The sequence below is a fragment of the Acanthochromis polyacanthus genome, chromosome 3, assembly GCF_021347895.1.
Source record: "Acanthochromis polyacanthus isolate Apoly-LR-REF ecotype Palm Island chromosome 3, KAUST_Apoly_ChrSc, whole genome shotgun sequence".
Classification (NCBI taxonomy): Eukaryota; Metazoa; Chordata; class Actinopteri; family Pomacentridae; genus Acanthochromis; species Acanthochromis polyacanthus.
Window position 1 is genome coordinate 25,102,247 of NC_067115.1, and position 13,394 is coordinate 25,115,640.

General features: G+C 40.5%; 1 protein-coding gene across 1 annotated transcript in view; it reads left to right on the plus strand.

Annotated features, from left to right (window-relative positions):
• Positions 1-620: 620 nt before the first annotated feature.
• cabp4 (calcium binding protein 4) overlaps positions 621-13,394 on the plus strand; it is a 45,794-nt gene continuing 33,020 nt past the window's right edge. The window contains exons 1-4 of the mRNA XM_051945966.1: positions 621-652; positions 773-908; positions 12,598-12,628; positions 13,015-13,158. Of these exons, the coding sequence (XP_051801926.1) occupies positions 621-652; positions 773-908; positions 12,598-12,628; positions 13,015-13,158 (343 nt within the window). The remainder of the gene's footprint in view (positions 653-772; positions 909-12,597; positions 12,629-13,014; positions 13,159-13,394) is intronic.

Consider the following 13,394-nt stretch of genomic DNA (forward strand, 5'->3'; position numbering starts at 1 on the left):
CAAACATAAATTTAGCACCGCAACATAATGCAGCATTGCAATTATTATTACCAGATAGGCTGCAAGTAAGCAATTCAGTAACAGGGAAACAACCTAATGAGATAGGATTGGAAAGATTTCAAGAGTTTTTCAATGTTTTTGTGTTGTGTTGTCCCAGAAACTTTAAAAAAAAAAATCGTACAAATTCCATTGCTACTGCTGTCAATTTTAACAACATCAACAGGATCTCTGTTATGGTCCCAAGTTCAGTGTTATTAATTTTTGTTTTTTAGCTAGAAGTAATAAAACTGTGTTGATATTGCTTTTGAGACAGTGAGTGAATTTTAAATTGATTGAAGCTTTTCTCTCTCCTAGTATGTCTTCCAGGGGAGGAAGGGGTGCGGCAGCTTCAAGATCGCCCTCTCCAGGGAGGTTCAAAAACAAGGCCCTTCAGCTCAGCCTCTCCAAGAAATTCTGGTTATTATCATTCTCTGTTTCTAATCAATGTTGATTAGGACAAGGGGAGTGGGTTGTGTAGAGCTATGCACCCAGTTAGTGCCACATCAGCTGAAAACAAACCTTCAGAAACTCAGACTTGTCCTCCTGAGAAACTTTGCTTTTCTCCCTTTTTCTGGTGACTGATGTCAGCTGATTGGACTGAAGCTGAACAATCGTGTTAAAGGAGCACCTTTCTAAGAGCAGTGCTTGTTAAACTAAGTTAGGAGGGGGAAATTATAGGCTTGCTTTGATGATGACAGCTTTCAACAATTGGATGCAAATGCACGCTTCACAGCTCGAAGTCACAGTCCCCCAAGGACCAGGGGAAGGACTCTGAGGAGGAAGGTAGTCGGCGCAGTAAAAGGAGCCTCAGCAACAGCTCAGCGGTGGCTGCCGCCTACATCTCCTACCTCAATAAACTTTTTGGACAGGTCAGTTCAACAGTACAAATCACACTCATGCATGTTTTCAATGTTGTAAATTACTCAGGGAATGGGCGGAGTCGCACCTTCAAGTTTCTCATCAGGAGCAGGTAGAGGGGTCAGAAAACAATGCAACAGCTTTCCCTGCTAATCATTCAGCTACATTAGCAAAGCTGTTAATGTCACACATCTGAACTGCTTCTAAGAACAATACATGTCAACATCCAGTGCTCTCAGCATGACATAAATATTTCCATATCCCACCTGCATACTGGTGACAAATTCAAGAAAAAGAAAACTATATAAAGCCACCAAATAGTGCTACAACAGCTTTAGCGTGTCTTGGCATTGTGTCAGTGACCCTTGTGCCCAATGGATGAATGGGTAAAGGTTATCACTCAGAGCAACTTCCCCTCTTAGGGAACAAGTTGACCTAAACCCTGCCAGTAAAATTCTCCCCATAGCATAACAGAGCCACAGGGTCTCCTCACTGTCAGGGTCATGGGTTCAGGTTTTTCCTGTAATTTGTGCTCCAGAGAGACTGTACTCTGAAGACAAACATCAACACAAATAACAAAATGAAAACATAAAAGATGCATAAATTTTTAAAAATGTGATATGTCCATCCATTCATCATCTTTACATCACTTAATCCTCATTAAGGTCGTGGGGGGCTGGAGCCTATTCCAGCTGACTTAGGGTGAAGATAGGAGACACCCTGGACAGGTCACCAGTCTATCACAGGACTACATATAGAGACAGTCACATTTGCATTCACATCCACAGACAACTTAGAGTCAACAATTAACCTCAGCATGTTTTTGGACTGTGGGAGGAAGCCGGAGTACCCAGAGAAAATCCACGCATGCACAGGGAGAACATGCAAACTCCATGCAGAAAGATCCCAGGAAGGCTGAGAAGCGAAACAGGGATCTTCTAGCTCGTGCTAACCACCAAACCAGCCCATGAGATATGTTAATATTAATGAATACAAATAAAACAAGTAGATCGAGATGAGAGAGTGACTTTTGGTTTAAGCCAGAAACGACCAAGTTACAGTAGTTTAGTTGATGTTGATGTTCAAGTGACGGAGTCTCTAGCAGCAGTAATTATCACTTGTCTGTCATGAGCAAAGGAGGATCCAGTTGTTGTAGTCATTATAGTGCAGCCACATAGTGCACAAAGAGACATGCACCTTAAACATGGACTGCAGTGGAGACCGCTGTTTGCTGAGGTCAGATTCCCTAAGAAACAAAATAGTAACTTAAATGAAAGCCAAGTAGTTCTTGTGCCAAACCTTACAGTGGCCCCTAGGTCCTGGAGTCATGGGCTCAATTTGGATTGGCAGCAACATTACAGACATACTCAAAGCTGTTATCATTTTTGTACTTAGATTGTCATGAGTTTATTAGGTTAAATGTTTTCATTTAGGTTTAACATTTAGATGTTGAATATTTAATATCAGCCCAGTATTGGCTATTTTAAAATCTGCTCCTAAGTTTTTGGGGATGTGAAAGCAGCGAACAGTCATCCCAGGGGGAACAGTTTTAGTTCAGCAAGGCCTTTAGTTTACCAACTCATTTTTCCTCCCTTGAAACTTCCCAACAACACTTTTCTTCTTCATCTGGCACCAGGCTGCCAGCTCCTCCCTCTTCCATCCTTTTTTTTTCAGCAACCTCTCTCTCTCTCTCTTTCGCCATTGTCAACAGGTTGCCAGTTCCCTCTTGCATCCCCCACTCCCAGCAAACCCTCTCTTTCTCTCTCTCACACACACTATCGGCACACACAAACTCTTATAGTACAAGAGTTCGACAACAACTTGACCCTAATCCTCAACATAGCTCTCCATCTTGGAGACACATCTATCAATATTCCGTCTAGTTAGCTTCTATCACAGCAGCTCGTCTCCAACAAATAATCGAAAGCATCCACTAGGGTGTCACTACTGGGAGCTGTACTGTTGCACATTTTCAGCATGTTCATCTTTAATACGTCATAAATGAGGATAATTGAGTTACCCAGTCACCACATGTACTGTCCACATTTTGAAGCAGTTCTCCCTCACCACTGCTGAAATACTCATTCATGCTTTCATTACCTCCAGACCTGACTACTGCGATAGCCTTCTCTTTGGTCTTCCCTCCACTCAACTGCAAAAATTACAATATATCCAGAATTCTGCTGCTCGCCTTCTTACACCCGCACCAGGGAGCACATCACCCCCATCCTCAAACAGCTTCACTGGCTCTCGGTTCAATACCGTATTCATTTCAAACTCCTCCTCCTCACGTACAAGTCCCTCCATAACCTGGCCCCTTCTTACCTCTCTGACCTCCTCCAACAACACCGACCCTCCGGTCACCTTCGCTCTGCAGACTCAAACCTCTTGATGCCCATCATCCGTACCAAGCACCGGACTTTGGGGGACCGAGCCTTCGCAGCCACTGCCCCCCAACTCTGGAATTCACTTCCACCACCCATCAGGAACTCAGACTCACTTTTGACCTTCAAAACCCTTCTAAAAACCCACTTGTTTGATCTGGCTTTTGTTTAATTATTTTTTTTCCTTCTCTTAATCTTTCTGTCTGTTTATCTTGTAAAGCGTCTTTGAGTGACCAAAAAAGCGCTATATAAATACGATGTATAATTATTATTATTATTGGTTCTTCCTTTTTCAGTCGTCTTCACTTTACAGCATCACTATTTGCTGTTTTTCCAAAGGCCACATGGATTTCCACTCCCATGCTCTTGCCACAAGGTGTCAACCTAAGAAAAAAACAGTTCTTCAGTAACAAGAACAAACAATCTGTCTTAACCTAGCCAGCTGCAACACGCCTCAGTGTAGATACCAGCAGAGGCACTTCGCTGAGCAAGTGCTATAGTTTCCAATCTGCAATCTGATCCAGAGACTGCTGGCCCACTGAAAACGCCATCATAAACAATCTCCTGCCCTCCTTCTGGCCCCGAGATGCCAATTTCACTTGCCTCTTTATATCCCGTCAACAGTCCATTTCTTACACTTCTGACACTGGGTCACCAATTTCTCCCAGTTTCATACCCCCGTCAATTTTTTCTGGTTAAATTTCCAGCAAAGACGCCAGTAGCACCTACCTCCATTAACCACGCCAACAAATCACCCAAGAGGCATCCAAATTAGGCATCTGAACCAACTGGCTCCTTTTGACGCAAAGGAGAAACAACTCTACTCCAGCTCCTTCTGGATGGTGAGCTCTTCGCCCTGTCTCAATAGCCTTGCCCAGCTAACCTACGGAGGAAGCTCATTTCGGCCTCTTGTACCCATAAATTCATTCGTCTGTCAACATCTAGAGCTCGTGACCTTAAGTTATTGTTAGAATGTAGATTGACCAGTAAATCAAAAGTTCCCCTTCAGTTTGTTTTATCTAGTGTTTTGGGAAATTTTCAATTTTGTTGTTCTCATGCAAAGACAATAAAGACATTCTGATTCTGATTGAAGTTTTGTGGATCATCTGTTTTGGTGTGTCATTAATTTTCTTCTGGTTGTTACCTATTAATTATCTGTCAAGCTCAACTGAATTATCAGACATGTTTAAAACTCATTATTCTCAGTGAAAATCCTGCAGCTGTAAAAAGGATCTTTTTTTCTATGATTTATGAATGAGTTTATGGACACGATGTGATTGACATCTTATGTGTGCATTATAATTTTTGGCAGAAATTGTGATAATCAGGCTCTCAGGGTTTCCAAGTAGCCGACTGTGAGTGCCTCCATGCTGTGTGGCACATTCACTGCTGAGAGCGTGGACTCCCTGCTGTTTAGAGAACACCAGCATGTACCTGTCCCTTTCATGTCAAACAGGATCTCTGCCTCACATCTCTACATCTTCCACATCCCTGCAAGCCTCCCACTCCACCCTCACAGTCTGAAAAGTTCTGGAATGAAATCCTAACTTTTCAGTGGCGGAAATTATGAGAAGTTTTTACCCACAGAGTGAAAAACAAAGCAGCCCATATGCCTAGTGTATTCACACGACAGAGTTTTACCTGGAAAAATCATGAAATGTAAAAAACCAAAAAAAAAACCAAGAAGTTTTACCAAACTTGGACCGCCCGGCGAGGTCATCTGTATGTCATGGACATGAGCCAGTGACATCGGACACCACATTTACAAAGATGACCCCTGTGACCTTGAAGATTAGGTCAAGGTCACCAAATGCGAACTTGACCTGTATCTTGTTATGGTACACCTGTGTACCAAATATGGTGAGGCTACATCAATATTTTATCGAGTTTTCGCACGGAAACCAAATTGTTACAGACAAACAAGCAAGCAAGACCATGCAGCTCAAAACATCGAAGTACCTTCCGGAAAACAAGGTTTTTCCGGGCGGTAAAAAAGCCTGAGGTTTATTCAAAAATGTAATTGCTCTATGTATTTTCTTAATGTGTTACTTGTATAAAGTGTTTTGCTCCTGTGTATATTGACTGTGTGTGGGTGCAGAGATGCCTTGAATGTTGCTTATAGGAAGCCTCAAGCAATTAATCAAATTAGTGAAGCGCTTTTCAGAATTTCACTACATTTGTTTTCATCATCCAAAGCAGCCGTACATATTAGACATTTAAGCCAGGCGTAAACTAACCGTGACGTCACCCGTTGGTTTCAACGCCGAGAAAATGAAGCCCGGATTTTGCTACTTCCTGGTCGCCGTTTTGGATTTTTTGGAGCCAGTGACGTAAAAAGCGTCATCAAACAGTCTGGACCAGAGAACAGCTAGGGGCAGGATTGGCTGAGGACTCTCTTATCCCGCCCACGTTTTACTGCACAGGCTTCTGTTGCTGTCTATCAAGTGAAACCACGCCCCCTGGCTCCGCCAACTTTAACAATTTATTTAAAATTCAGTATTGATTTATTTTAAGATCGGCCACCTGATCTCTCATTTTGACCATGAAAACTAACGGGAAAAAAATCCTGAGCTGTAGAAAATCAGTCTATCAAATTTTATTTTTTCCAAAAATGAATTGGGGTCTATGGAGCAAAAGCTTTTTGGAGCCAACCCTAGCGGACGGCGTGATATTGCAAGTTTTTGACACTTCCGGGTTGGCTTCAATTCTGGAGCCAGATGCTACGTCCATTATATATACAGTCTATGGTTTAAGCCTAAACATGTTTCTGGGATTATTTCTTTCACGTTGTCTTATTTAATTACTTAGTTTTGTACACTTAAGTCTCTGCAGGCCATGAACATGTTGGAGAGGAGAAGCTGGAGGAGGTGATCAGAGGTGATAAGGTGGAGGTTTACACAGCAAGTCACAGCTGAAAGAAACAGCTTTACAGTGACTGCGGTTTTACAGCATCAAGGTGGAAAATTGACCCGCTGGTTGAGCTGGTTCAAAACATTAACTATTGATTAAAAATATAAACAATCAGGTGCCTGTATAGCTTAATGGGTTAATCAGGCGAATCATGTGTAGGGGCTCTCTGATGCAGTGGCCCGGGTTCGATTCCAGCTTGTGGCCCTTTGCTGCATGTCTTCCCCCATTTCCTGTCTATCTCTCCTGTCAAATAAAGCTGAAAAAGGCTAAAATATATAAACATTCATTGTAGCTCTTTGCAGTAATCCATAGGTATCCAAACATTATTGCTCTGCAGACCAGTAATTGCTGACATGGAATAGATCAAATGACCATGAGAAAGCAATATCAATGCCAACCTCTATTCATTCAAACATGAAGTCATGAGTGTGGACTGTTACTTCATCCTCTACATAACAAAAAGCTTTTTTCCTGGAAATGATTCCAATAATTTCACAAATGATTTACTGCTTGGACACTGGGTTGTCCTCCATTAATGCCCTGCTTGGCTCAAGTCAAGCATTGGCTCTGCTCTTGACAGATACCGCGATCTCACATTCCTGCAGGGCATCACTGAATATTTGGAAAAGTTACAGCAGGAAATGAGCCAACAGACAATGCAGCCCACTGTCATCGTCCCCATTTCTGTTTAAAACATTAGCCAATTTACGCATGGGGCACCAAACAGTATATGCACTGTTGTATAAAATGTGCCAATCTGCTTTGACATAATGTATATTCAGCCCTGGAGTCAAGAGGGTCAGTGTAGTGTCTTCACATGGGAAATGGACAGTAATCACAAAGATTCAGTAGATAAAATTTCACATACTGAAGGTCAAACTATTATAATTTTTTAAATGCATGCATGCAAGTGAAGGAATTTACTATTAAAAGACATCATCATACTGTAAGATTTTGCAAAAAAGTCCAAGCGGCATTCAACAATAACTCTTAGTCATTTCAACAATACATAGAATAAAAGGAGGCGATAACAGGGATGGAGGGAGCCGCAGTAGGAAATGGCATCAGTGTGAACACATAAGCTAAGTCTTAATAGTTGTGCTGTTCGTCTGCATGAATATGATTGACAACGTTGGGCAGACGACGGCCAAACATCCAGTTAATGAACCAGTCTTTGTGATGCATGAATGACTGTCATGCTTTGTGTGGGAAAACTATTCTAAGAAAAGTACATGCTGCACGCCCATAAACAGCAGCATTAGTTATCTCACTCGGTGTCTCAAAATTACACATTTGCGTCATGTAAATATTAAAAGGCACAGGCTACTGGACTCGAAGATGTTGCCCACTCACTTGAATGAAAATTGCTTGTGTGGCATTTGCTGATGCACCCCACTGCTGATTACACATTAGCCTGCAGGACACGCTCTGCCCACAGACTTGCAAGAGCCACAAGGGATGTTTTTTGTTACAATACTGCAAGAAACCACTGAGAAGAACTAGCAGGAAGGCTGACAGGTTGCACCGTGTCCATGACCATGGTTCAAAGGCTGAAACCCTTGAGGGGCCTTTTGTAGTAAATGTACAGGAGCAAAGGACACCAAATTCTGTATAAAACGTCAAGAAGCTGTAAGGCTAACCTAAAGTAATCTTCATAGAGGAGACTGTTTTGTTTAAGCATGATTACATTTACATCCAGAGTTTAGCCAAATGTGTGTTATTGGGCTAATGTTTACCTTCATGTAAACCAGGGGTGTCAAACTCATTTTAGTTCAGCCCAATTTGATTTCAAGTGGGCTAGACCAATAAAATCAGAGCATAGTTACCTAGAAATAACAACAACTCCAATTTTTACCCTTTGCTTTCGTGCAAACAGGTACATTCTGAAAATGTTCACATTTAAGGAGCTATCTTTTTACAAAACATTATGAACTGGAAATTTTTTCAGAAAAATAAGTTCAATTTCAACAACATTATACCTCCATTTATCATTTACACATTACAACTTACAGATCACAGTGTGTCTACAAAGGCACAAAACATTTAATCACAGCTATCTGGAACAGAATGATTCAGTATTTTACTTTATGATCAAAATGATAAATGTCAGACAAAAAAAAACAAAAAAACAAGACAAATTATTACAAAAATGAGACAAACTGACCAAAAAATGCAACAAATGACACAAAACAAAAATAGACAAAAAATTGGACAGAAAACCCACAAAATGGCAAAAATGATGCACAAAACAATGAATAAAGTGTAACACAAAATGATAAAAATAAGACAAAAAACACAAGCGAGACAAAAAGGAAACACAAAATGACAAAAATGAGAAACAAAAGTACAAAAACATGAGACAAATGACAAAAATGAAACAAAAAACCCTACAAAATATTACAAAAATGAGACACAAAATGACTAAAGAACAATGAACAATGTAGCATTTCAATTTATGATCAAAACAACTTGTCACGGTCTAAAAATTATTTTACATTTATAGTTTTACAAATTTATAATTTGCAGTTAATGTCTTCTCTGTAATTTTTGCACTTGACAAAGTCATCCCACAGGCTGGATTGGACCCGCATGTTTGACACCCCTGATGTTATCACAAAGCACTAGGATTCCCTAACAGTGTCAAAGTATTTATCTAGTGTTTATTTTAACCCAAGACTTTTACCTAAACCTCACCAAGCAATCCATGCTCCTGAGCCTCAGTGCACAGTCACATCATAAAACACATTCATTTATCAGCAGAGATTTAGAATAGTTTTGGAAAACTCTGAGAAATGAAACCCTCATTCTATTTGCCATTTAACTAGGAGGACTCATCAAAATGTCTGCAAATCTTATATTTCTGTATAATGATGACAATGAAAGAGCCCTTTCTTTGTCATTTACTAGTCACTGTAATGCTCCTTCAAAATACCGTAAAACTGCTTCATGGGCTGCTGTTGAAATATAAACAAAAAAAAATCCTTTAAATCACAGAATTGTAAGAGACTTTTGGTGAGATTTTACTACAAAGCAGAGCCGTAGGGGTTTTGCATAAATGCCTTCATCACAGCAGAAGGATTTACTCTAAAAGATAACAGAGAACTCTTCACCAAAGGGAGTTGTGTCTGTGAATGATGTTTCAAACCAAGATTTCTTAACTACTAATGGGACCATTTCATTGTTTTAAAGCAATTTATAGAAAATGAAAACCATTTCGCCATGACCTTGGGCTGCCGTGGACACTTCTACATCCCTCGCTGACTTACTACCACACCTGCCATGACTGATCTTCCTTGTTTTGCTGTGACAGCCTCTGGTTTGAATTTACTAGTAGCCAGGTAGGGGACACACTGTTCTGGTGGATGCCTTGACACTGAGACAGAGAGACCATCTATCCTGCAGCCTTCCTAATCTAAACACGAGTATTAAAAACCCCTTTAGCGAGGCTCACTGTCAGCCCTCATCACATCTAACTGAAGAAGGACCCGGCAGAGAGAATTAGCTCAAGAAAAACAATTGATACACGTCTGATGGATCCACAAAGGCAGAAGACTCTTGTGAAGCAGAATTAACTGTACTCATCCTTCGGTATTCACCATGCGCATACCGTTCCTGTATTGTAGTTTTCCAGTGCCGTTTCAATCCGGTGGCCATATCTGTCCATTTGAAGTATCAACATACCCCTAATATGTGCACATGTGTCATGCTTACAAAGCAGTGGACTGCTCAATGGGCCATGTGAAGGCAGACAGAATGAAATTAACTGTTAATGGCCTCGTCCGGATGGATGAATTGAGAGTCTGCATGGCATGCTGTCTAATCCTGTCTGGATGAAAAAAAAATCCAATTAATGTGTTGACCTTGCTATCTAAATATGCCCTTGTATGGCGGGAGGATTCTGTAAGTGGTAAACATCAGTGCTGCAGTGCGAGTTTTTTTATGCCATGATCACAAAAATCCTTTTAAAAAACTTAAAGGTTTATATAAATCATGAGTGTTTTAGGGAGAGTTCACATGCACTGATATAACTCTTGATGCAATTGCATCTTGGCGTTGCATTTGTGTCTCTACTCTGTTGGCAATATCATACAGTGAATAATCATTTGAACGGCTGCCATGCAGAGCAGCTTCCAAATAAACCATAACAGTCTCTCCTTCTCCTGATTCTATTGTGAACTTGAAGAGGATGACCTTGTATGATTTATGTATTAGACACCCTGAGTGCCAGCGCGCATTAAGAGGAAAATATTGTACTTCTCTTTGCATTTCATATCCAGTGCTGCTGCAATTTGCCCTTTTATCTCTCGCCTTTTTAGCAGCAAAACACACAACTAAAGGCTGAAAAATCATTTCATTTAATAAAGGTAGCAGCAAAGACATGAAAACAGACACTTGAGGAAAAGCAAAGGTCCAAAATCAAAACATAAAAGCACAGAAGTGAGGTTAGCATTGACTAGATTAAAGGATGAAAGGTAAAGTAGTATTTTTCCCTTCAGAATGTGAAACTGAATGAAAAACTATTTTAATGCAGTGCTGTTCATTTCTGCCATTTGACACGCATTACAATGCAGCATATTTACAGAAAAACTCACAGAAATAATAGCTATAGAAATCTGAATAATGCAATGGCATTGAAAAAAAAATCCCTCTGAAAGCCCCAAGAATATTTATAATATGTCACTTCAACCTCAACTAGTGTCTCTTTATCTCACAGCATTTGAGTTGCACGGAGTATTTTTTCAGCATCAAAGTGAATAAAAGCAAGCCCACAGCAAACTTGTGCACATTTACGCCTGCAAAAAGCTGTTATAAATCTGTGTGTCAGTCTTGTTTCTTTGAACTTATACAGTAGATCTCCTCAGGCTTGTGGCATCTTTGTGCTAAGTAATATCTGCATGTGTCAGACTGAGTTGCTCTATAGTAAGATGACTGAGTTAGCTTGTTTCTTGCTTCCCCTGTGGATGAGTTTCTTTGGAAGAGTTTCACATCATTAGCAAGCCTTTGAGTCAAGATTCTGTAGGCACAAGTATAGAACATCGGGCATCTTGCTAGAGATAAATGGTCTCTTTGCTTTTACAGGATGGCTAATTTCATTTCAGCGTTATCTTTCAATATCCAAGCTTTACATATGCAAATTTACATCAGTGCATTTTTACAAATATGCTAATTCGTATTTTGTTTCAAGCACTGAGGCACGTGATATGTGCATTCATTTTTTCCCTCTACAATACAAGCTCATTTATGTCGAACATGATGTATCCAGGCAAAGCTCACAAACCTTGAAGCCCATCTTTAAAACTATATTTATTGCCTGAGGATATGTACTTGAGAAGTTTTCCAACCGACTGCCAAATTACAATGTTCTGACTGAAAATGTTTGCCTGCTGCCAAACGTGTTAACAAATTGCTATTTTAAGCATTCAGCACACCTAAATTTCACCATCCTCCGTTATGTTTAACGACTAAGTGGAGATTTTGCTCCTAGCTCTATAGCTCTTCCTCTCTTCAGTGAAAATACACGAATAAGGAAGAGAAAGAGAGGCAGAGATCACCCTGAGCAAATGTCAAAACAAAGCAGAGAATCCTGAATGTTCCACACACACGGCTGTATGCAAATTACTCGCCTTGTGTCTATGTGGACAGGTGTACTCATGTGTGTATGCACGTGTGTACGGGAAGACAGCGAAGAGTTTCTTAACAACATCTCAAGGTTTGTGTAACTCACTGTTGTACGATTGTGTGTGGGTGTGTATTTGCATGCACGCAGGCTTAGCTTGTGCTGCATCTCCCTCAGGATGCTGCAGATATATAATGTGTGTGTGTGTGTGTGTGTGTGTGTGTGTGTGTGTGTGTGTGTGTGTGTGTGTGTGTGTGTGTGTGTGTGTGTGTGTGTGTGTGTGTGTGTGTATAACTCCTGTTGTGGGGACCTACATCTGTTTGCACACATTATGGGGACATTACTTCCTTATGGGGACAAAAAGCAAGTCCCCACAGCATAAATCATGACATTTAATAAGTCATAGTAAGCTGAAGGTTAGGATTTGTGTTATGCAATCAGCAGTTATTGTTAGAAATTAATGTAAGTCAATGTAATGTCCTTTGAAGTGATGGAAATAGAACTGTGTGTTTGTGCGTGTGTACATGTGTAGAAGTGTGCGGTATTGTGTCGCTTTGCAAATTAGAAAGCCATGTCGCTGGGTGAAATCCCATTAGAGTTTACTGTCAGCATGCAGCAGTGTTGACATGATATGCATGTTATTGTAATTTGGCAGTCAAAAACAGATTATCACTGGGATATTTCTCAGGAGAATTTACTATTTTAAAGTCACCCTGATTTTACATCCTTGTCTCCCGATACTGTCTTGTAATTATTTCCACTGTGTCTTCTCTTTTCTCTGCTCCGCAGGAGAGAGAGCTGATGCCAGAGGAGTTAGATGGTAAGATGTTGTTAAAGGCGTAATTACTGTGCAAGCACATGACAAATTACTAGTCAATGCAGAGATTTATCAATCTCATTGATGTTTCCACGGTTAAGCTCGCTCCTCTTCGTGATTCATGTAAGAGATTAAAAATGTCTCAGATTGCCTTGAACTGTTGCTTTCCAATGACTCAGAGCAACAAAATCTATTAAAACAACATAACTTTCTGTACTTGAGTGCTGGCAGTAGTTTTGTTTGCTGGAGTTCAGAACTTGCAGGAAACTTGCAACTATTCGAATCTGCACAGACCGTGTTTGTGTATGTGTGTTTGACTCTTGGGAAAAATATTTTACCCTACTTTACGGTTTGTTGAAACTGATGCAATTTGTTTGTGCATCTGTCAGAGCTGCAAGTGGCCTTTAAGGAATTTGACTATGATGCGGATGGCTTCATCCATTACAAAGACATTGCAGACTGCATGAGGACCATGGGCTACATGCCTACAGAGATGGAGCTCATCGAGATCATTCAGCAAATCAAGATGAAATGTAAGTATATATCTGTCTGGCAGCGTGTGTGTCTATGGTTTTCATTTCCTCCTCAGGGCTTAAAGCACGTGCGCATGATTGATGGGACTTTCTGAAGTGAGCAGGTGTGGATGTGTGAGTAATGTGTCTGTGTGTTGCACAATCCCATGTGCTTGTGTTCTTTCCTATGAGTCCTTGAGGACCTGATATTTGTCTTTGGAGTTGGGGACATTCAAGATGTTTTAGCCGACTGATTA